The 23,796-nt window shown below is 40.2% G+C and overlaps 1 protein-coding gene across 6 annotated transcripts in view; it reads left to right on the top strand.

Annotated features, from left to right (window-relative positions):
- The window catches only part of Inpp4b (inositol polyphosphate-4-phosphatase type II B), a 742,657-nt gene that overhangs the window by 547,806 nt on the left and 171,055 nt on the right, over positions 1-23,796 (top strand). For all 6 annotated transcript variants that reach the window (XM_016006370.3, XM_016006364.3, XM_076571928.1 and 3 more), the window contains one exon: positions 11,179-11,326. In XM_016006370.3, coding sequence (XP_015861856.1) covers positions 11,179-11,326 — 148 coding nt within the window. The remainder of the gene's footprint in view (positions 1-11,178; positions 11,327-23,796) is intronic.

The raw sequence follows: 23,796 nt of genomic DNA, 5'->3' as shown, positions 1-23,796 counted from the left end.
GTGGCATGGCAGGAAGTGGCAGCATGGTGGCCAGAGCAGGAAGCTTGAGAGATCACATCTTCAACCCAAACAGGAAGCATAGTGAACTGGAGTTAGGGTGAAGCTATACAGTCTCAAAACCCACTCTCAGCCGTGTGTTTCCTCTTGCAAGACTCTACCTCCCCAGATTCCATAATCATCTCAAACAGCACTACCCACTAAGGACTAAACATTCCCACACTTTAACACTTCTCATTCAACCTCCCCACTGTGTGTCCTATTTTTATTTATTTAAGCAGGGTGGTAGTAAGAAAATTGAACTTATTTCATGTTGGGGAATGGGGAATTGGGACAATTAATTTGGAACTTAGAGAAGTATAGCTGGTAGTTTGTCCTACAGTCACTAGGTTGGGCTTTCCTGCCTAGGCACCTCCTCTGCCTCTGTGCTTCTGAGTAGCAGACAGGTTCCTGTAGTGTTGGAAGATGCTTGCATTGTTAAAGCAGGAGCATAGATAGTCAAGCTCCCAGAACTGGTGTCCAAGCCTCGGCTTGCCAAGCAGCAAGGTGACCTAGCTGGCATTCAGCCTTTGCATGTCAGTGACCAAATTCTCCTGAGCAGTCTTGGGCTTCCCTGTGAAATCTTGTTCTGCTTTGTGTGTGAGTGCATGTGTGGCTGGGTATGCTCACCTCTGCATGCATGTGTCTTGGCCAGAGGTAGGCGGTAGGTGTCTTCCTCAATTGCTCATCACCATGTTTTTTTGAAACAAGATTTGACACTGAACCCAGAGCTCCCAGTTTCATCTAGACTGGCTGCCTTCAGGCACCTGGAGTCAGTCTGTCTTGTTGGCTGCAAACTTTTCCTTAGTGCTTTGCATGGAAGCTGAGGATTGAAACCCAAGCCCACAAGCCTGTGTAGTAAGGATCTGAGCACTGAGCCATCTTCCCAGACCTGGCTTCTTTTTGACCCTTAAATATTTGAATTGAATGCAGCAAGCATAATTTTGCTTTTGAAAATTTCCCATCTTTTTTGAAACACTCCATAAGCACGTTCATTTGAAGTACTTTCTTGTGGAGCCACACACAAACTCTTAATCCATTGTAATATTTTTTTTCTGGAAATTCTCATTTACATCCAAAAACATTTAAAATTTTTTGAGGAAATGATTCTCTCTATATTGTCAAATATGTACACATATTTTATATTTCTGAAGTGTAAATAATCCTCTGAATCTTTTTATTAGGATGTTAAATCAGACTCGTGAATGACCCTGTTATGAGTTTCTGGCTGTCAGCAAGTGTTAGTTTTGACGAATCATCTTCTTTGAATACATCCCTATTTACTGAGTCATGAAATGAGCTTTTGTCCTTTAAAGATTATTGTCATGTTGTATATTAAGATGTCACTGCCCTTCCTAATCTGGGAGGGCATACTTATCAAACAGTGGTGATTTCTAGGCATATAAGTGGATCCTAAACAGACATAGGGAATGTGCCCTGTCATCCACCAACACCTACAGACTATCTTTCTATTTAGAGGATTGACTAGTTCTTTTTGATTCAGAGATGAACCACAACCTTTCTCCAAATAGGCCCAGTATGTAGCGTCAGCCACTGTCTGCTCCGCTTTGCAGGTGATGTAGACTGCCAGCTTCTGCACAGATGCTGCTTCCACATCTTCATTTGAAAACGTGCTGCACACATTAACAAACGCGGGGCCCTTAAGCCTGGCCAGTTCGATTTCCCGTTGTTTAGTAATAACCCTTTTCTCCTGACACAATACGAAGCTTCAGCCCTGTAGAACCTGACCAACAATTTATTGGTAAAATAAAGTTTAGTTATTAAATAGTAGTTTCAGTCCTGGTGAATGCACAGCTTTGATATTTCAAGTGAGCCTGACAAAACAATCAGTTCTTCCACATGGTCCTTTATTTAACAGTGATCACAAAACAGAGAAGGAGGGTGGGGGGAGAGAGGGTAGGATGGAGGGAAAGAGAGAAACTTTTATTATTGGTAATGGACTTCCAGCTCCAGAATGGGGGGGGGGGCTTGATATATCTATGTCTTCTCAATGATACTTTCTTAAAACACAAGGTACCCAAGACGAGCTTTCTTGTGATTGATGATGGTGGTCATTGGCCAGTGACAGGCACACATGGAAATGGAAGGTGCCTAGAGTAGCAAGGAGCTCAGAAGTCCTGAGAGCAGGTGCAGAGAGAGCACTTGAATCAGCGATACATTCTTCGCTCTCAAATACATGACTCTTCCATAACAGAATACCATAAGAAATTGATACCACCTTGTCAAATGATCAGTGATACATGTTCTTGCTAGATTATATGCTTCATTTAACAGATAATTGCATTTAAGTTTTGAATAATAGAATTTGTTATCTTTAAAAATCACTGTGAAATTCATGCGTGCGTGCGTGCGTGCGTGCGTGCGTGCACATGTGCGCACATGGGTTTTGAAAGTATCTTGCCCTGTATCCCAGGCTACCTCAGAACTTATAATGCTTCTTTTTTTTTTTTTTTTTTTTTTTTGGTTTTTCGAGACAGGGTTTCTCTGTGTAGCTTTGCGCCTTTCCTGGAGCTCACTTGGTAGCCCAGGCTGGCCTCGAACTCACAGAGATCCTCCTGGCTCTGCCTCCCGAGTGCTGGGATTAAAGGCGTGCGCCACCAACGCCCGGCTTTATAATGCTTCTTGCTATGCCCTTCCCCATATACTACAGTTATAGGCAGGTTCCACCTCAGCATTTTTTCTAGTTTATGTGTTGCCTTAGGATTTAATTACATTCACAGAAACACATAACTAAACTAAACACTGGGTTTGTATTCTCCTCACTAACACCCTATCCATGATTTAGAATACCTTGAGGCTGTAAAAATATTCACCCTGTTCATTCTGGGTGCTCATGGATTCCAGCTCGTTATCAGCTCTCCAGTATTTTTCCTTTTCGCTTGTTTTCATACAGAACTAAGATGGTTACCTTGTCAAGTGTACAGGGATGCCATTTCATGTCAGAGATGGTGTTTGCTCAACTAGTTTAAGATCTATACCTGTGTGATTGTTGCTCTGTCAATGGAGGCTTTTCTCTGTCCTGCCCCATTCCATAGCTGTTTCCAAATAATCAATCAATCAGAATCTTGTATTAGTTACAAATTGTTTGGCCTATTGCTCAGGCTTATTACCACTTAGCTCTTCCAATTAAATTGACCCATTTCTGTTCATCTATGTGTTGCCGCGTGTCTTGTGGCTTTTCCTGTGCTCTAACACAGTTTGCTCCTCTGGTGGCTGCCTGGCTGGTGTCTGTTTTGAAGCTGCACTTCTTCTCCCTATATCTCTGCTTGGATTTCCCACCTGGCTCTATCCTTGCTTGCTATGGGCCAAAGCAGCTATTTTACTAACCAATGGGAATAGAACATATTCACAACATACAAAAGGATTATCTCACAGCATTACTCTGTAATTATAAAACTTAGGGCTATATTGACTTAAAACTCTGGTCCTTATTCCTTTTATTTCTTTATCTTTTAATTAGCTTACCAAACAGTGGTTTTCTCTGTGACACCCTCTCACACTCACATCTTGTACTTTGCTCACATTCAGCCTCCGTTATCCCTTCTTGCTCAGGCCTTCCCACTGGCCCCACCTTCCCTCCAAGAGTCCCCTTCCAACTTCTCAGGTTTCTTCTTGCTGCCACATGCCAGATGCCCTTGTCCTTTGTTGTTTTTAATAATCGAATGTAATCAACTCCCCTTGCATATGGGGACTTTGCAGCTCTTCTCATTTAGTTTGTGCTAACATATTTAGGATGTTAATCAGCTTCCCATGAAAGGGTAAATGTCATCTAACCAGTGGTGTAATCATTAAGATCCCTTTTATGTTCCAACTTTGCATTCTATTTATCTGTGCTTTTGTCTACCTCAGATAGACAAAGTTAACCAATGCAGGGGGATGACATTGAGCAGGAGAATTTGCTGGAAGGATATGCAGAGCACTCTCAGCCAGGGTTACTCTTCCCACCATCCTGAGGCTCTGTGCTTTAATAAGCAAGGCATTCGGCCTTGTCCTTTTCTCTTGCCTCGCCCTCTCAGGTAACATGGTGGCTGGTGCTGTGTCCTCTCTGCTCATGGGAATCTGTGAGTTGCATTTCTGTGGAATGAGCCCTGAGTCCTGCAGCAGATACAGGGAAACCAACAACCTGTTCATCCCTACCTACTCTCCAAAGGTGGCTCGTGTCCCATGCTAACTCAGCGCTGTGAGCCTTCCATTACTGTGACAAAACTCTTGAGGCAATGAATTATAAAGAGAAAGCTATTTTGGCTCACAGGTTTAGAGGTTGTAGCCCACGATCAAGTGATATCATTCATGGGCAGTCTCTGACTTGACTGACGCATCATCGTGGGAGCACCCATGGAGCAAATGGTTTGCAATGGGAGTCAAGAAGGAATAGGAGAAGGAAAAGAGACCAGAAACTGCAGTTTCCCATTTCCTTTGGAGGGAATGTCTCCAGTCTTCAGTGACCTAACAGTCTCCTAAGAGGCCTCATTTCTTAAAATTTAGATTATTTTCTACTAGTACCACCTGAGGGTCACATTTGGGGGGGATGGCCGTGAGACAGGGTTTCTCTGTGTAGCTTTGTGCCTTTCCAGGCGGGCCTCGAACTCACAGAGATCTGCCTGCCTCTGACTCCCGAGTGCTGGGATTAAAGGCTTGTGCCACCACCGCCCGGCTTAGAGGGTCACATGTTTTACACAAGGACCTTTAGAAGACATAGCACAACATCTAAACTGACAACACAGTTGTAGACTAAGAAGCATGGAGCATGTGCAGTCAAAACAAGAGACCCCTGATGGACAGAAACAGTAGAGACTGAGGAAGTCTTCTTAAGTGTTGGCTCAGGTGGTTTTATAGAAAGTCTAACTGAGGCTGGTAGACAGGGGGTGATTCTTTGAGGCATATCAACGGCTTTGAGAAGAGGTGTACTAGTAAGTAACTAGTCTTCTCTGCGTGAAATGTGAACTGCCTTTGAGTTTTTCCAGGTGCATCCTGCCCTATCTATCACAGAATGGACAGAGCTGAAACATACCCCTTCTCTGACTACTGAAATTCTGTAGACTGAATTCACCAAGCATCAGCCATGGAGTCATTTATTTTGTTTATTCTTTATCGGGGTGATGGCTAGGGTTTTCTATTGTTCTTGCCCTTAAATCAACACTTGGAAGACCAAGAACCCATGGGTCTGGAGGGATGAGAGAAGCAATGTTGTCAATTCAGCTTAGAACCCATTTCTATGTGGTATTTTTTTGTTTGTGATTGAATGATGGCAACACAATTTAGATTTCATAATGTATCTAGAGAAAATCACTACAAATTTCTTAGGAGCTTATTTTTATCATTAACAATAAAGTTATGCTCATATGCATTTATCTGTGCTTGGGTGTGTGCACTTGGTGCAGGTGACTACAGAGGACAGGAACGGGGGTTTCCTAGAGTTGGAATCTTAGGCAGCTGTGAACCATCCAACACAGGTTCAGGGAACTGAACTCAGGCCCTCTGGCAGAATAGTCATCACTGTTAATCACAGACTCATTGCCAGCCCCGGGAGCTTAATCTGTGAACAGTTTATACCACACGTGTTGCCTTTTACAGAGCTCTCTCTTCCCCATTTTTCTGCTTCTGCTTTCTAAGCTCTCGTGGTTTTCTTACTTCCTCTTCTTGTCAGGGTGTCTGTTATTTCTGTTTAGATTGTTTAGTTCTTGTCCAGTCTTAATGGGAGCTGAGTACCATTTCAGATGTGTATAAATCTAAGGTAATTTTGAGCACCACTGAGGTGCATCGGTATCTAACTGAATTACACGGACATACCCTTAATAATACAGTACAGTATTTAGAGAAGAGGCAGGATCTGTACAAGCAGCTGGAAAATTAAACAATTAAACAACTGTATAATTGAAAGTATGGGAAGAATGGATTTCCTCAAAGGTTCCACAGTACATTAAAGTCATCATTTTGGAAGATCTGAAATTAATGACGTCAGTTCCTACTTAAGTAAGTCCTTTTTACCTCCTCCTCACAGCCATGTGGGGAATCAAGATGAGCATAGATGTACTTCTGAAGAAGCAGATGAAGAGAACATGATAAAATAAGTAATAGTGCTTTCTGGTGATCCTTTGGACCCTTGGTCACATTTCAAAACCCCAGTTAGCCCACTGATACCCCTCATACTTCATTATTTCCATAAATAGACAGGAGAAAAACATCTCTGCTGATTCTGATTTGTCTTTTTGCCCCAGGCTGCTTGGACAGAGGGCTATTATGTGTTGTCTGTCTTGGTCTTGTTGAACATTTCCTCAGCATCTTTGAATTATTCAGAATTGTCACAGCTTGGCTTTTATAATTGATGAACCCTGTAGAAAGCAGGTGGCATGCCACCTTTTAGCACATTTCTGTTACAGAGTCTGGGAGAGATGATACAGATATTTAAATAGAGATGCTAAAATGACAGAAATCTTCCATTTCCTCTCTGCTCTTATGTTTGCCTGGGGCTGGACCTCAAGAGGGTAATGTATCAGTTGAGATCTGGACCAGTTTAGAACAAGACTCATTAAGTTATCATAAATAATACGATGCAAAACATCTCAAGAGCTTTTCTCTCTGTGGAATCTGTCATATGGTACTTTTAACCTTTGCTTTGGAAAAAAACATAATAAATATGAAAATGGGGATACACGTACGAAGTCTTTAGAAATGACTCCTGTAGGGCTGGAGAGATGGCTCAGCCGTTAAGAGCACTTACTGCTCTTGCAGAGGACCTGGCTTTGGTTCCCAGCACCCACATCAGACATCTCACAACTTCTCATAACTCTAGTTCCAGGGAATGCAATACTTTTTTCCAGTCTCCACAGGAACCTGCATCCATGTGATGCATTTAACCACAAATATACTTGGAATTTTCTTTGGGCCACAAATCAGCTCCCAAATAAAGACACAAAGACATTAGTAATTATGACTTATTGGCCTTAGCTTAGGTTTGTCCCACTAGCTTTTATAACTTAACTTAACCTGTTTCTCTTCATCTACGCTTTGCCTCAGGACTTTTTTTACCTTTCTTTCATTCTGTATGTCCTACTTTCCCGCTTCTTCTGTCTGTCTGTCTGGCCCCTGGCGTCTCCCTGGTGTCTCTTTTTCTTTCTTCTCTTTCTCCCCTGAGTCTAGATTCCTTCTCCTACTTACTCTCCCTGCCTGGAAGTCCTGTCTATACTTCCTCCCTTGCTTTTAGCCATCCAGCTATTTATTAGACCTATCAGGTGCCTTAGGCAGGCAAGGTAAACAACAACACATCTTTACATATTTAAACAGATATTCTGCAGCATAAACAAATATAACACATCTTTACATAGTTAAACAAATGCAACACATCTTTGCATAAATATTCTGCAACATACAAGCAAGCACATACACATACATAAAAGTAAGTAAATCTTTGAACTGTGACTCATTAGGTTTTGCACACCTATAATTGGGGGGGGGGGTAAGCCCATTGTACAGTCAGAAAAGCGTAAACAAGAGGCATAATGGAGATTCAGAGTTCAAGGTCCCAGTCACATGTTCATTTACACAGTTGGAGTGTGCATGCAGAATGGCTGGAAAAGAGCTGGCAGACACACTCAGCATTTGGGTCCATTGCTGGGTTTTTAATGTATGAGTCTCTCAGCAGCCTTTTATGTGAGGATGTGAAACCTGCCATCATTGGCCAAGTAAAAATTTGATTTGAGATCATCTTGTCTGTATTTTTTTTCAATTGCCCAGAATATTCTCATGATGGTTAAAGATCAGGCCATACCAATTTTAAACTCATGCTCCATTCTATGGTATTTTATGATATAGAAGAGAAATCCTTGCCTGAGACCTAGTGTCATAAAGGAAAGCCGTTGGATTAAATTGAGTTGTGAAGAGGATTCCATCATGAGATAGGCAGTCAGCTTCCCATCACTGTGACAAAATCCCCGAGAACTGGGAGGTTTATTTTGGCCTGGTCAGTTGGCTTCAATACCGTTGGGCCTGTGGCAGGACAGACCATTATGGTGCAGAATGTGCGATGGAGCACAGTAGGTCAACTCATTGTAGCCAGAAAGCAGAGAAAGAGAAGCAGGAGTGAAGTCTGATGGTTTCTAGGACATCAGCAATGGCTCTGCCACCTCTCCACAGAGCTAAGGCTGGCAGCCGAGTCTTATACAAACAAGGTTTTAAAAGTCATTTCAGATGCAAAACATAGCATATTACATATTTGTTCTGAGACTGACAAATATATGCAGTTTGGTACTGCTTTGGGAAACCCGAGTCTCAAATATCAGCACCCATACTATACAAGTTTCATGGAAGACATTCGTGAAGTAGTTTTCTTTCATGGTTAAGTTACCAGAAGAGTGTGTGGGTATGGGTGTGTGGGGGGGGTGTGTGGGTGTGTATTGAATGTGTTGGTGTATTTGTTTCTGTCAATGTGTGTGTTGTATGTTGTATATGTGTTTGTGTGTATATATATTGCCGTGTGTTGGTGTGTTATATACATTTGTGTGTATGTGCTGCATGTGTATTTGTGTGTGCATGTGCTTGTGTATGTGTTTGTATGTGTTGTGTGTGTATTTGTGTATGCATGTGCTTGTGTGTGTATGTGAGTGTATGTGTGCATACATGTTTTTTTTGTGTGTGTGTGTGTGTGTGCCTGTGTGTACTTTGTTATTGTCCCAGGTTTCCTCCAACAGCAGCGGCCCCTCTGTGGAGTCTGGGTGTTGTGTGTATAGTGGTCACAGGAGAGTTTCTCTACTGATCATTAATCAAGCTGTCCTTGTTTTCTGCTTTAAAAAATTTCAACACAGGTTTATATTTAGAAAACCTGAGGAGCATTGAAAGGAAAATCAAACAAAACATCAAAAGGTGAAGGACTTGTTTGGGGCTCAGCAGAGACAACGGGGAGCTTTATGTTTTCTGACAGAACTCAAAATCTAAATTTTATGAAAAAAATAATTACTGATCTTTAAAGGGCAAGAAAAATCCAAAGAACCTTTGTAAGTGTTTTGGGAGACAGAAAGATGCTTTGTAACTCTGAAAAGATGTTTAAGGCATAGCAACAGAGTGGTTACATAATAACTGATTAATACTTTCATACATTAGTAGGAAATACTTTAGACAGTTCAGATATTGAGGTTTTGTTTTACCACAAAAAAGCTTCACCTTTCTAAACTCAGTATGCATATGTGAATTCATAAAATCTTAACCCAAGTGGTATTTTATTGAATTCAATTCATGTTTTTTCTTTGTTCTTCTCTTCTCTTCTCAACTCTTAGAGATAGGCTAATAGAAGTGGTAGTGAACTTTTCACATCTTTGAAACACACTTACTTTAATAATGGATGAAATCATATAGTTTCTGGCTATAAGTCTTTACTGACTCTTCTTTCAGATGAAAAAGTATAGTAAACTTTGTAAGTATTGTGGTGTAATCAAATTGATAAATTTTCGAATAATCATGAAAATATCAAGAAGACGATCTCTTTGAGCATACATTTCTAGATGTTAAATTCTTTTCTCTCATTATCCTGTAAAGTTGCTGCTGCTTTGTGGGTTCGTCAGTTTCACAGAAGATGAGTCTTCTGTCTCATTCTTGGCTGGGTAGAGAAGTGTTTTAAGAGACTTGAATTTGCTGGTTTGAGAAGGAGACATTTAAAGAATTCAGTGCTGTGTCCGTGGATAAGCATGTTCACGGTGCTGGTATGGGAGCTGAGTCAGATCCCAACATCCACAGGCAAGACGAGATACAGCCATGTCTCTGCATGGGAACATTGAGCACTGGGCGGCTGGAGACGAGACAGGAGGGTGTATGGGGACTTACAAGCTCTTAGCTTAGCTTCGGGTTTGATGAGAGACACTGTCTCCAACGAAGGCAGTGAGTGACAAAACAGAAGACCTGATATAGCCCTCTGTCCTTTGAGAGCACATGCACAAGTGTACTCATTGCACACATACGCTCATATAATACATGAACTTATCCCATGCTCACATGTATTCATGAACATGCATACAAAATAAAAAGTGACATTTAGAATCAAGGCTTCTAATAATATACATACATATTCATAAGGATAACGTTCAGAGGCTTTCCTGCAGATGGTTATAGATGGATGGGTGTACATACTCTCATTTCAAAGTTCAGGAAAGACATTTTATCTTTACTCAAGTAGCAAATGAGATATGGTATTCTTACAGAATGTTAAAGATTTGAAAGTCCTTTTCCATGTTATGGTGAGTGGACCTAATCCGTGTTCTATGCTCAGAATTACTTACAATCTGATAGATTCACTTCAATATCAACTAATAGTTTTTTGTTTGTTTGTTTGGTTTTGGTTTTGGTTTTTCAAGACAGGGTTTCTTCGTGTAGTTTTGGAGCCTGTCCTGGATCTCATTCTGTAGACCAGGCTGGCCTCAAACTCACAGAGATCCACCTGGCTCTGCCTCCCGAGTGCTGGGATTAAAGGCATGTATTAGCACTGCCTGGCCTCAACTAATAGTTTTAATGAGCTCTGTTGGTGAACTGGGGCTGACTCCCTCTGACTGGTAATGTCTGAGGTTGTACTGCTATTTAAACTTGGGTGTATGAGGGTTACAATGGTATCATCACTCAGTAGCAATTGGAAGAACATTCTGCCCTTAAATGTATGATTGGGACTATGTTGTGAGTTTGGGACTCATTCAAAAGGCAGTAACTCCATAATGCCTTGCATGATGGTTTCCTCTAACAGAACCCTCAGTTCTGATAGGTTGACCTTCTGAACTCTACTTGTCACTGCTGTATACTCCATGGACTTTTGCTACCAGCAGTTCTCAATAGGTGTGTGTGTTTTAGAAAACATTTAAAGACAAAGAACTGAGTAGGTAATGAAGAACCCCCATTGTAGCATTTAGTAATTGAATTTTCAGGTGTGCTTATCAAATTTAACAAAAACTAAGAGTTCTAGAAGCTAACAAAATAAGATGTAAATAAAATTATTAAAAATTCAAGTTCACTTATGGGTTCTGATAAGCAGGATTTTATTGAATGGATAAGCACAATATTGCCCTGATTAATGGTTTTCTTTACTGAGCTTCTTGTGATGCACATCATTTGCTTCTAATCTAACTGTTGCCCTTTTCTTCTTGCCAGTGTTAAAGAATCCTGTGTGTAAATTATATAGATTTCCCACATCCGACAATAAGTGGATGCGGATCCGTGAGCAGATGTCAGAGAGCATTCTTTCTTTTCATATTCCTAAAGAACTGATCTCCCTTCACATAAAAGAAGACTTGTGTAGGTAAGAGATATCAATCATCTCTCCCATTTCTTTTTTTGTGCTGTAGCTAAAATTCTATATCCTAGATATTTAATATGTTGTTTGAAGTTAGCAAATTGAGAGGTGGTTACAATTAATTCACACATACATTACCTCATACACCTGTTTATGATGTTAAAGTTGACCTCAACTGCCTTTTCACTTTTGTTATTACCTTTTCCAATATGGATGATATAAAATTTGAAATTATGGGGATTGGGAGATAGCTTACTTGCTTTCTGTGAGAGCAGAAGGACCTGCATGAACTCCCCAGTGGCCAAGTCCAAAAGCAGGTGGCCCACATTTGCAGTCCCAGTGCTGTGGGGGTGGAGACAGAGGTTACTGGAGCTTGAAGCCAGCTCAGCTTGCTGCATGGCCAAGTTCCAGGTTCTGTGAGAGACTCCGTCTCTAAAGAAAAAGTAGAGGGTGACTGAAGAAAACACCAAGGATCGACCTTTGCTCATCTACCTGGGAATGTGTGTGCAAAAGTAGCAGTGCAGTGCTCCACACACATACAAATTGCAACTATGATGCTATTTTGTATCTTGAGCTGCAATTCTTATGCAAAGCTTTGTAGTGAACCAATACTACAAGTGCTGATTCATGTCTTTACCTCATCTGTATAAGATTACTCTTTGGTTCCTATTTGAATTGAAGGAGAGTAGCCTTATCTATGGACTGTGCAACTTAGCAAGGCTTTTAAACACTTATTGGTCTAAAAAACCAACATTTATTAAAGATAACTGATGAGACATGTTAATGGAAAGTACTTTTTACAATGAAATCAAATCAATTTCTATAATAACACAGGAGGATTTGTGAGTTCATTGGTTTGTAAGAGCATCTCTGAACCATGAATAATTAGATAATCTGATTTTCTGCTTTTCAAACAAGCCTGTAGTGACTTAAAAATACAGAATACTGTATCATATGAAACACATTTAACATCCAAAATCTCATAATTGTCAGTGTTTTCATAGTTTTATAATTCTATAATTGCTGAAACACATAGTAGAAAGTAAAATTTTTGTGCTTGGGTTCCTGTTTCAGGCCAACAGCCATACACCTATGACAAGGGATATTGTACCATTTAGTAGACTCTGCAGTCCCTGGAGATTCCAAATTGACCTATACCAGAAATGGCATACCAGGAGGGTGTTGTTTGTTTTACTCTTTCAGACTCTTTGCTCTTTGTTCTTGGGGGGGGGCACACCACCCAGGTCCCAAATAAATCACACATGGAGTCTTATTCTTAATTATAAATGTTCAGCCTTAGCTTGGCTTGTTTCTTGGCAACGTTCCTATACTTAAATTAACCCATCTGTCTTTTGCCTCTGGGCTTTTCCCATTTACTTCTGTAAATCTTACTCTTACTCCTCCGTGGCTTCCTGTGTAGCTAGGTGGCTGGCCCCTGGAGTCCTCCTCCTTTTCTGGCTACTTATTCCTTCTCTCTCTCCTCCCAGATTTTTCCTTCTATTAAAATCCTCTTTACCTGCCAGCCCTGTCTATCTTTTCACCTGACTTGCTATTGGCCATTCAGATCTTTATTAGACCATCGGTGTTTTAGACAGGCAAAGTAACACAGCTCCACAGAGTTAACCAAATGCAAGATAAATAAAAGTAGCACATCTTAAAATAATATTCCCCAAGAGAAGGGTGGGTACACTACTGGCAAAATTAGTTAGAGTAGGAATAAATACAGCACTATTTTTTTTTTTTTTTGGTTTTTCAAGACAGGGTTTCTCTGTGTAGCTTTGCGCCTTTCCTAGAGCTCACTTGGTAGCCCAGGCTGGCCTCGAACTCACAGAGATCCGCCTGCCTCTGCCTCCCGAGTGCTGGGATTAAAGGCGTGCGCCACCAACGCCCGGCCTCAGCACTATTGTTTATCAAAAAAGGAGAAGTATTAGCAAAAACTGAAACTTACAAAAATTAAGGAGGGTCTTGTGAAAGGATAATGGTGCCGGTTGTTCGGCAGAAGAGTCACAGCCATGGTTACCAGAGTTAGAATGGGCTTTATTAGAGAGAAGAGGGCATAGGACAGGAGAAGCCAGGCAGAGAGAGAGGCAGAGAAAGAGAGAGAGAGACAGAGACAGAGACAGAGACAGAGAGACAGAGACCCGGCGATCATGGAGCTACCTTATAAAGGCCAGGATGCATTTGCGCACACAGGCCCACCCGCAGAGATCATGTGGTTACGTCCCTGCAAGTGACCACATAACCATGGGGCGTGGGTCACACAGGACGTATGACCCAAAAATGACTAGGAGGAGATGACTAAGTGTCCGGCCAGGCATGCTCGACCATGGAGCATGGTTGGAACTCCTATCATCTTGGATATAAGGAGACTGGTGTGGGTCTAGAGAAACAACAATTGAAAGGAAAAGGGAGGTGGGTGTTTAGTTGGCTGGATGAGGAAAACCAGGACACAGAAATCACATCGTATAAACGAACTCAGGCCACAGGAAGCATGGCCAGGGATTTCCAGTAGAAGACCCAGACATGTTCTGGAGGAGGGAGCTTTGCAGCAGAATACCAGGCAGGACCTGGACCATCACTCAGCTGAGAAGCACGATTTGCCCAGTGAGACAGATGAAGAGGTGATGACTGGACCTAACCCCCAAAACTGCATCTAAGGAACTCCATCTTTGTCCCAGATGCCCAAGAAACTAGCTGAAGGCTCAGAGAGTGGATAATGGAAACCTGTCCACACACTAATAAATAATTATGCTATGTTCTGTATTTGATACATCTTATTTTAGACTAATTTGGGGATTGAAAAGCTTGATTGATGTGTCATTAATTCCACTTTATTTAAAAATACAACAAATTAGTGAATGGAGTACACAAACTCTGTGCAAGAGAAAGACTCCTTTCTTTCTTACTCTCCCCAAAACATCCCCTAGGCTGAAGAGCTGCTCCTCTGCCTCACCCCTGCTCCCGTCTCCAACCCCTGCCTCCTACCTGCCATTACTTCACTAATACTTCTCTGTCCAGTCTATTCACTGGTAGAGAAATCAGGAGCATCAGTGAGGATGAAGTCAGGAAAGGCTCGAAGTTGCCGAATTTGTTGGTACAAGCCATAGTAATTTCTGTTATCTTTTTTTTTCCTTTAAAATTGCAATGCATCCTTGTTTCCTGGTTCCCTCTTCTCCTGTATCTTTGCTTTTTTCAAATACTTTGTTAGCAAATACTCACTAGAACATGCAGAAGGCTGGTGGAAAGCTTGGGTGGAGTCCCAAGGCTAGGGCTGGACCTGGGAACTAGGATTGTTAAAAAAAATATATTTCAATCTTAGGAACCTGAACTATATAAAACCCAATAGATTTTGAAAACTTGAGTTCCTTATATATTCTGGATATCAGTCCTCTGTCACATGTGGGGTTGGTGAAGATCGTTTCCCATTCTGTAGGCTGTCGCTTTGCCTTGTTGACTGTATCCTTTGCTCTACAAAAGCTTCTCGGTTTCAAGAGGTCCCATTGATTGATTGTTTCTCTCAGTGTCTGTGCTACTGGTGTTATATTTAGGAAGTGATCTCCTATGCCAATGCGTTCAAGACTCCTTCCTACTTTCTCTTCTAGCAGGTTCAGAGTAGCTGGATTTATGTTGAGGTCCTTGATCCACTTGGACTTAAGTTTTGTGCACGGTGACAGATATGGATCTCTTTGCAGCCTTCTACACGTTGATATCCAGTTATGCCAGCACCATTTGTTGAAGATGCTTTCTTTTTTCCATTGTACCCTTTTGGCTTCTTTGTCAAAAATTATATGTTCTTAGGTGTGTGGGTTAATGTCAGGGTCTTCAATTCGATTCCATTGGTCCACATGTCGGTTTTTATGCCAGTACCAAGCTGTTTTTATTACTGTAGCTCTATAGTAGAGCTTGAAGTCAGGGGTTGTTTTATTGTACAGGATTCTTTTGGCTATCCTGGGTTTTTTGTTTTTCCATATGAAGTTGAGTATTATTCTTTCCAGGTCTGTGAAGAATTATGTTGGTATTTTGATGGGGATTGCATTGAATCTGTAGATTGCTTTTGGTAAGATTGCCATTTTTACTATGTTAACCCTGCCTATCCATAAGCATGGGAGATCTTTCCATTTTCTGACATCTTCTTCAATTTCCTTTTTCAGGGACTTAAAGTTCTTGTCATATAGGTCCTTCACTTGCTTGGTTAGTGTTACCCCAAGGTATTTTATGTCATTTGTGGCTATTGTAAAGGGTGATGTATTTCTAATTGCCTTCTCAGCTTCTTTGTCCATTGTATATAGGAGAGCTAGGGACAGCAAAGACCAGCCTGCTCTGTAAACCTTTTGCTACCATTTTTATATAAATCGTCTATTGTTAGAACTTGTTAAAAATTCAAAAATCAACCTTTAAAATGTTGTAAAAAAAAAAAGAGAAAAAGAACATTACAAAAGATTCAAAATGGAAACAGGATAGCAGCCATAGAAAGTGGACCAGCCATCTTTGCAGTGTGAGGAGACAGAGTCACTAGGAGCCGTCATCAGTCCCCACGAAAAGACCACAGGGAGGAAAAGGGACAGGAAAATGATGACAGAGGGAATAATGAGCAGCCCACCATTGCTGGTGGAGGTACACTATCAACACCAAGGAACTACCATGGTAAGCAGTTTGAGATCAGATGCGAGGACATGCACCACTGAGATACCAGGGCATTCTCTAAAGGGCCAGGCAGAGCCATGAAAGCTCTGAGATTACCAGTCATCTCACAGCACAAAGCACCGGGCAATTAAAGACACTGCAAGGAACCAAGAGCCAGATCCCTGTGTCCTTGATGCATATGCAACAATATACGCAATATGTCTGTCCTCTACTGAAGCATTCCCTTGGGGTAACCATAGGAGAAAGCAAACTTCTAAAAGGTTGCATGTGTTCGCACGCATGCATGTGTGTGTGTGTGTGTGTGTGTGTGTGTGTGTGTAGCAATCATAATGAAAGAAAAAGATGGTATCAGTTCGAGAATTTGAGTCTCAGAGACCCATAGTTTCTTCAAGTTTGACTGTGAATTTGCCTTTGAAAGGTAACAGCAGTTGAAGGAAATGGTTAATGCAATGCTAATTATTTATAGTCAAATCTGCTTCTAAAGATGAAAAAATCTTGACAGTCAAGTATACCGCTGACTTCCATGCATCTGAGTTTGACATATGTTTGTGAGTTAGTCTGGGCATGTTTGCAAGGTCTATGTCTTCCCTGTTTGCTTGTTTGCAGAATGTATCCTCTTACCGTGTAAGTGAAGAAAAGCATAGTCTCTGCAGCCAACCCTGCCCGAGTTTAAATGCTGCTGGCAGGAACGTGACAAGTGGCACAGCAGCCACTTTCATATCATTCATTCACAGTATCTGTCCTTGCCTGCAGCTGACATCCAAAACCACACTTGCTGTTTGTCTCACAGTGAGTGTGACATTTGGACCCAGTCTGAACCGTTTTTTATTAGATTTGAGATTGTACATACACAGTCTTATGGCTATGACAGAGTTTGAATCCTCTGGGAGCTCCCTCCAACTGGCCTGGGCAGTGGCATCTTCTCAGTTTAAATTCAAATATAATAATCTTTTGAATGGGCAGTGGAGGGTTTTCATAGTGCTGCACTTTGGATTCTATATTATGGTTTAGCTCCAGGAACCTCACAAGCAGAAAGTCCGAGCCATCACTGGTTTACTGCGGCGAAAATGGGAAGATGGGCTCATTTTGTGGTTAGTGATTTCAGGACATTTGTTCCTGAAGATATAATTTATAATACAGATCTGAAATATATAGTGAATTTTTATTATGAAAAGAATGCATATAAACAATTAAAGTAATAAAACAAAGAAAATGTGATAAAGAGTAAAATCACTCTAAATTCCATCACCAGAAGGAAAAGGCAGGGTCTGTAACTCCAGTATTTACTCTGGTTGTGGTAAGCAGAATTTCCATCTGTGGCCGTCATGACCTCCTTGGTATCAAGTTTGTATTTCCTTACTTGAGCTGTGTTTTAATATGTAACTTTCTGGGTATGTATCGTACTGGAGAATGAACCTGGAGCCTTGCACAAGCCAGGGAAACACTCTAATGTAGATGTAACCAACCATCTTATTAAAATAAGAAACATAGAACCAATGTAAAAGAGAAAGCCAAGAGGTCAGAGCTCAGAGCTAAAACCTCACTCTTCCTCCTGCGGTGCTCCTTCCTCTCTGAAAAAGAGCTACTTCCTGTGTGTTTGTCTTTAAATAGTCTTTCTGTTCTGCCTTCTCATTGGTTGTAAACCCAAACACATGACTGCCTCGTCACTGCCTGTAAGTATAGCCCTCTAGGTCTTAAAGGCATATATCTCCAATGCTGGCTATATCCCTGAACACACAGAGATCTATGGGATTAAAGGCTTGCACCACCACCGCCATGCTCTTCCTATGGCTCTAATAGCTCTGACCCCCGGGCAACTTTATTTATTAACATACAATTAAAATCACATTTCAGTACAAATAGAATACCACCATACTCTAACACAGATCTATATGTCCAGTGTCTGCTTTATGTTGTAAATGTATCTACAGTTTGTCAATATGAAATCAAATAAAGTACAGGCTAATAACCAATTAAAGATTTTGTCTTAATTTTTATAAGTATTTTTAAAAGCACATGGAAGGAAATATACTAATGTCTTAACAATGCTGTTTCTGGACTATAGATTGAAAAAGCTAATTTATTTCACAGTGATATAAAGTTAAAATACTAACACTTGCTCTTCTTACACAAAGCTTAGGCTTGTCAGCTAATAGCAGGTTCATTTTCTCTAGTTTATCAAGTAATATGACTGTCTATTCAAAATTTATCTCCTCAGCCTTATTTTAAATATTTTATTCCTTTCATTTTAGAGAAATTATCAAACCTTTATCCTTTGCTTGTATTTTTTTATAGTTGAAAGAGGTTTTTTATATAACTTAACCTAATTTATATGTTATGTATGGATACCAACATATATAATAAATGATATCTGTAGAACACAATTTAATTAAAGTGTTACATTACTTCCCCCTTTCCTTTTCTCCTTCAAATCCCCTCCCCACATCCCCACTCTGAAGTTGATAGCCTCTTTTCTTTCATTATTATTGTTGTATATATACATATATATACACATACATACTTGTGCAAACCTTTAGAAGTTTGCTTTCTCCTATATTTACCCCAAGGAAATGTTTCAGTAGCTGATCGACTTACTGTGTGTATTGCATAGACATCACGAACCCCGAGACCTGGCTCTTTGATTCCCTGGTAGTTAGCACTTGTAATCACAGAGCTTTCAAGGCTCTTCCGGGCAGGTGATAATGTCTTGGCATCTCAGCGTGTGCCTCTGCATCTGATCTCAAAGGGCTTCCCCATGGTTATTCCTTGATATTGATCGTGCAACTGCACCAGAAATGGTAGGGTTTTCGGCCGTTCCACTAGAGCTCAGTGGGTACGTGCTGTCACTGAGCGTTCTTACACACCCTGTGCTGTCTGTGGGGTCAGAGGGAAGCAGTCCTCTAGCTGCTGTCTTCTGCCAGCAATTCCACAGCATGGTTTAGCTACTGTACTGAGGAAAGATGGCTTCATCATGGATCTCGGTGAGTTTGAGGCCAGCCTGGTCTACAGAGTGAGTTCCAGGACAGCCAGAGCTACACAGATAAATCTTGTCTTGAAAAACAAAAACAACAACAACAAAAATAGCCTCATCATCAAGGCTATGTAGCTCCATTTATGTTCTTTCAAACAATTTAAATTATATTAAAATATATACTATACCACACAAGACATTCACTTACCCTGAGTTTTATGTATATTTCTGTGCCTTAATGAGTTTTCCTAAAATTTTGTTTGTAATAATTACATGGTATTCTATCATATAAGTGTTTGCTAATACACATATAAACTGTTGCTTCAATGTTTGCACATATACTATGCAATTTAATTTACCTCTTTTTATTTTGTGTGTTTAGAGCATAGGACACTTGTATGTGAGCACACCTGCCTGTGCATGCACATGTGGAGGCCAGAGATTAACTTTACATATCTTCCTCTATTATCCTCCACCTTACTTTTTAAAGTGATTTCTGTCATTGAAACTAGAGCTTGCCACTTCAGCTACAGTAGCTGGTTGGGGAGCTCCTCTGATCAGCCTAGCTCCACCTTCCCTTGCCAGTGTTGAGTACAGGTATTTGCTGCCATGTCAAGCTTTTACATGGGTTTTTGGTGATCCAAACACATGTCTTCCTGCTGCACTACTAAACTACTGAGGCATGTCCCCAGCTCTATATTATGTAATATAATTTTAATAGTAAACATTTGAGGGACACATTAGTGGATATCATTAATATATTTTGAGTTTAGAGGCAAAGTCTGTTTGAATTTTATGGCCTTGATTTCCTATTTCCAACTTATCTCTGGCAACTTTGCATAGAAAAATTCCCTTTACTTATACATGCAAATCATAAACTCACTGTTTTTAAGACATTTATATTTTATCTCATATGTGGATGAATATTCACCCATGTGTTGATTACCAATAACACAAAACACAAGGAACATGTCAATGTGAAATCCAATATATTTAATTTTTTTAATTTTAAGTAAATTTATTATTTAAAACATAAAAATTAAAAATATTACACACCAAAATTAACCAGACCCAAAGTCTATATGTCTCATTGAACTTTTGTACAGTTAGAATAGCCATTCTGAAGTCATAGAACTTTACAATGGATTTTATGCTTTAACTATCAAATATATTTTCATGCACTTACCCACCACCAAAACCAAAAAGATCCTTGACCTAGTTAGAACTATAAAAATGTTCCTTTTTACTTTTAAGAGTCATCTTAACATATATACTACGGCATGTTTTAAATATTGTTTTAATCATATTTTTTACATTATATTATTTTCATTTCAAGTTTTTGTGTATGTTTTGTGATCTTTTGTGTTGTAACTAAAAAGCCAGCTTTGAGCAAGTGAGATGATCCAGCCAGCAAAGTGCTTCGTTTGTAAGAGTGGCAACTGAATTCGGTCCTAAGAACTCGGGAAAAAGAAGCTGGGTTTGGAGGTCCATTCTTAAATCCCAGTGATGAGGAGGGAGAAACACAAGGATCTGGGGGGTCTGCTGGCCATCCAGCCTAGACTACCTGGCAAACTGCAGGCCACCGAGAGGCCTGTCTCATCTCCTGAGGAATGACACCATACGTTGTTCTCTAGATTCAGCATTCACAAACATACACATACACTCATAAATATTAATCAGTCTCTTGATGTTTTGTTTATTTTACATTTGAAGTCTTGTGACCTGAAGCTTATTAGCATTGCAGAAGGAACTGCTAAATTTGCCATACTGCTGAAAATGTGGCCAATTTTTATTTCTTTTTCACCTTTTATTCTGGGCTGAATACCCACAGCTCCCCACCACCATCGCTAAGTTAAGGGAACTTAGCAGTCACCACAGGAAGAAGTACTTAATTTTTAGCCAGGATTGTTACTATTACAGTATTGTTACTATTACTTTAAGTTTGTGACTGGTAGGAGTGCACATGGATGTGCCACAATGTAAGTGTGGAGGTCAGAGAACCATGCAGAATCGGGTCTCTTCTTCCCATACTTGAATCCCCAGCATCAAAATAAGGTCTTAAGACTGGGTGACAGCTACCTTTTCTCCTGTGCCATCTTGCTGGCCCAGCTGAATTCCTTTTAAAAAGCTGACACCTTGTACTAAAACCAACAATTAATAAATGGAACCTCTTGAAATGGAAAGACTTCTGCACAGCAAAGGACACTGTCATTCAGATAAAGCTGCAGCCTACAGAATGGGGAAAGATTTATTTCCAGCTTCACATCCAATAGAAGGCTAATATCCAAAATACATGAAGAACTCAGATATCAAGACAATAACCCATAAAAAATGAAGTACAGGTCTGCACAGAGAATTCTCAAAAGAGAAAACTCAGATGTCTAAGAAACACATAAATGTTCAACATCCTTAGCCATCAGGAAAATGCAAATCAAAACTTTGAGAATTCATCTTGCACTTATCAGAATGGTTAAAATTAATAAAAACAAATCATAGCTCATGCTTGCAAAAATATGGAGTAAGGGAGATACTACTCATTGCTGGTGGGAATGCTAACTTATACAGCCAGTATGGAAATGCTAACTTATACATCACTATGTAGTGGTTTCTCAGGAAGACGGGACTCGATCTATCTCAAGTTCCAGTTATATCACTCTTGGGTATATACCCAAAGGATCCTACAATAGAGACATTTGTTCAACTATGTTTATTGCTGCTTTATTCATAATAGCCAGAAATTGGACAAAACCTAGATGTCAAGCAATAGATGAATGGATAAAGAAATTGTAGTACATTGTACAATGGATTATTACTCAGTCATTAAAAAAGATGAAATTCTTAGGTAATGGATGGAACTAAAAAAATCATCCTGAGTGAGGTATCCCAGAAACAAAAAGAGATAAATGATATGTATTCATTTATATGTAGATATTAGCTGTTAAGTCAATAATAACCAAGCTACAATCCATAGAACTCCAAAGGTTACGTATAGAGAAAGGGATTTCCAGGGGGTCAGATAGATCTTGTTAGAAAAAGGAAATAGAATAGACAGTTATGGATGAATTGCAAACAGCAGGATCAAATGGGGAGATGGAGGAGAAAATTAAGGTCCATTTGAGGGTAGTTTGGAACTGTAATAAAGTAGAGGCTTCTTTATAAATGAATGTAGTCTAATTGAAATTGGGAAATAATGGTGGGGGAGCAGGGTGGACTGAGCCACAACTGACCATCTCTTGTCACAAAATGAAGCTTCTACTTCTTTCACTGGGTTGTACCTAATTGAGTTGTTGGCCAAAGGAAGTCCCATGGGGATCCCCAAACAACCCAGGCTGTTTCAAAAGTGATAGGTTGCTCTTCACAAACTGACAGAAAGGCCCCTTTGCTGAAGACAACACCTATACAACTCATTGAACATGGGGAAGCTGAGTTGGTGCCTACATAGTCTTCACCTCTACATTCTAGCATCTTCTGTACAGAAACACACTCTGCCTGCTACCAAACATAAATGTCAATCCAGCCCCAAACCCTTTGATATACGATGCCTGCAAGATGAGCTAGTGCAATGGTGACACAAGGCTTGAGGGAGTTACCAACCAATGTCTGATTGGACTTATGGCCCACTCCTTGAGAATGAACCTGTATCTAACATTTCTTGGGTGACCAAGAACCTGAGACTAGATAGTCTAATTCAAATACTACTGTTCTAAAATAAACAAATGTAGCAATGAAATGATTCCTAGTGTCATTCTGCTGTACTCATGGATCAGTGCCTTGTTCAGCCATCATCAGAGAAATTTCTTCATGCAGCAGATAGGAACAGTTACTGAGTCCTATAGTCAGACATTGTGCAGAGTGAGAGATCTTGGAACACTCAGCCCTAATTTGGATGTCTCCATCAAATCCCTGAGGAAGAAGAGGCAGAAAGAATGCAAGAGCCAGAAAGGGATGGATGACACCAAGAAAACAACCTCTAAATAAACATGATCAAAGCTCATATAAATTCAGAGACTGAGGCAGCATGCATAGGGCCTTTATGAGTCTGCACCAGGTCCTCTGTGTATATTGTGGCTTATAGTTTAGTGCGTTTATGGGATTCCTGAGTGTGCAAATGAGTGGGTCTTTGATTCTTATGCCTTCTCTTGGATTCTTTTCTTGTGTTTGTTTGTTTTCTCCAATTCCAAGATGTTACTGTTTGTTTTATCCTATCCTATTAAATTTTATTATTATATTATTATCCCTTAGAAGCCTGTTTGTTTTCTAATAAGAAACAAAAATGGAGTGGATCTAGATAGGAGAGAAGTTGGGGAGGAACTGAGAAGAATAAAAAGAAGATAAACCTTAATCAAGATATACTATGTGAGAAGAAAATCTATTTTCAATAAAAGAAATAAGAATCTGATATCTTTGTAATAACAGTTCTTTTATCTGGAGAGTGGTCATGTAATATCTTCTCTCTCTTTTAAAAAATATTCTTGCTAATCCTTTGAGAATGTTGTACAATGTATTTTGATCACATTCATCCTAATAAACCCTTTATCTCCTAAATCTAGCCTTACCTCCCTACTCCTCCAACTTTGCTTCCTTTTCATTTCTTTAAGTTTAATAGCACATGAATTCCAGTTTGTGCCATCCACATACTTCTGGGTGTGGCATCATCCAGTGGAGTGTGGCTGGCCTGCCAGGAGCCATATTTTTACAGAAAACTGATTATGCTTCCCCTTGAAGCCATCAACTCTTGGTAGCTTCTCATGATTGAGGGCTTATTGATCCCCTCCTGCTCCATGCTAGAATGTTGACCAGCTTGATCTTGTCCAGGCAACCACAGCTGCTGTGAGTTTGTGAGTGTATCAGTTTCGTCATG

The sequence above is a fragment of the Peromyscus maniculatus genome, chromosome 5 (assembly GCF_049852395.1).
Source record: "Peromyscus maniculatus bairdii isolate BWxNUB_F1_BW_parent chromosome 5, HU_Pman_BW_mat_3.1, whole genome shotgun sequence".
Taxonomy (NCBI): Eukaryota; Metazoa; Chordata; class Mammalia; order Rodentia; family Cricetidae; genus Peromyscus; species Peromyscus maniculatus.
Note: the sequence above shows the minus strand (reverse complement) of the source record. Positions and strands in the feature narration are given on the sequence as shown.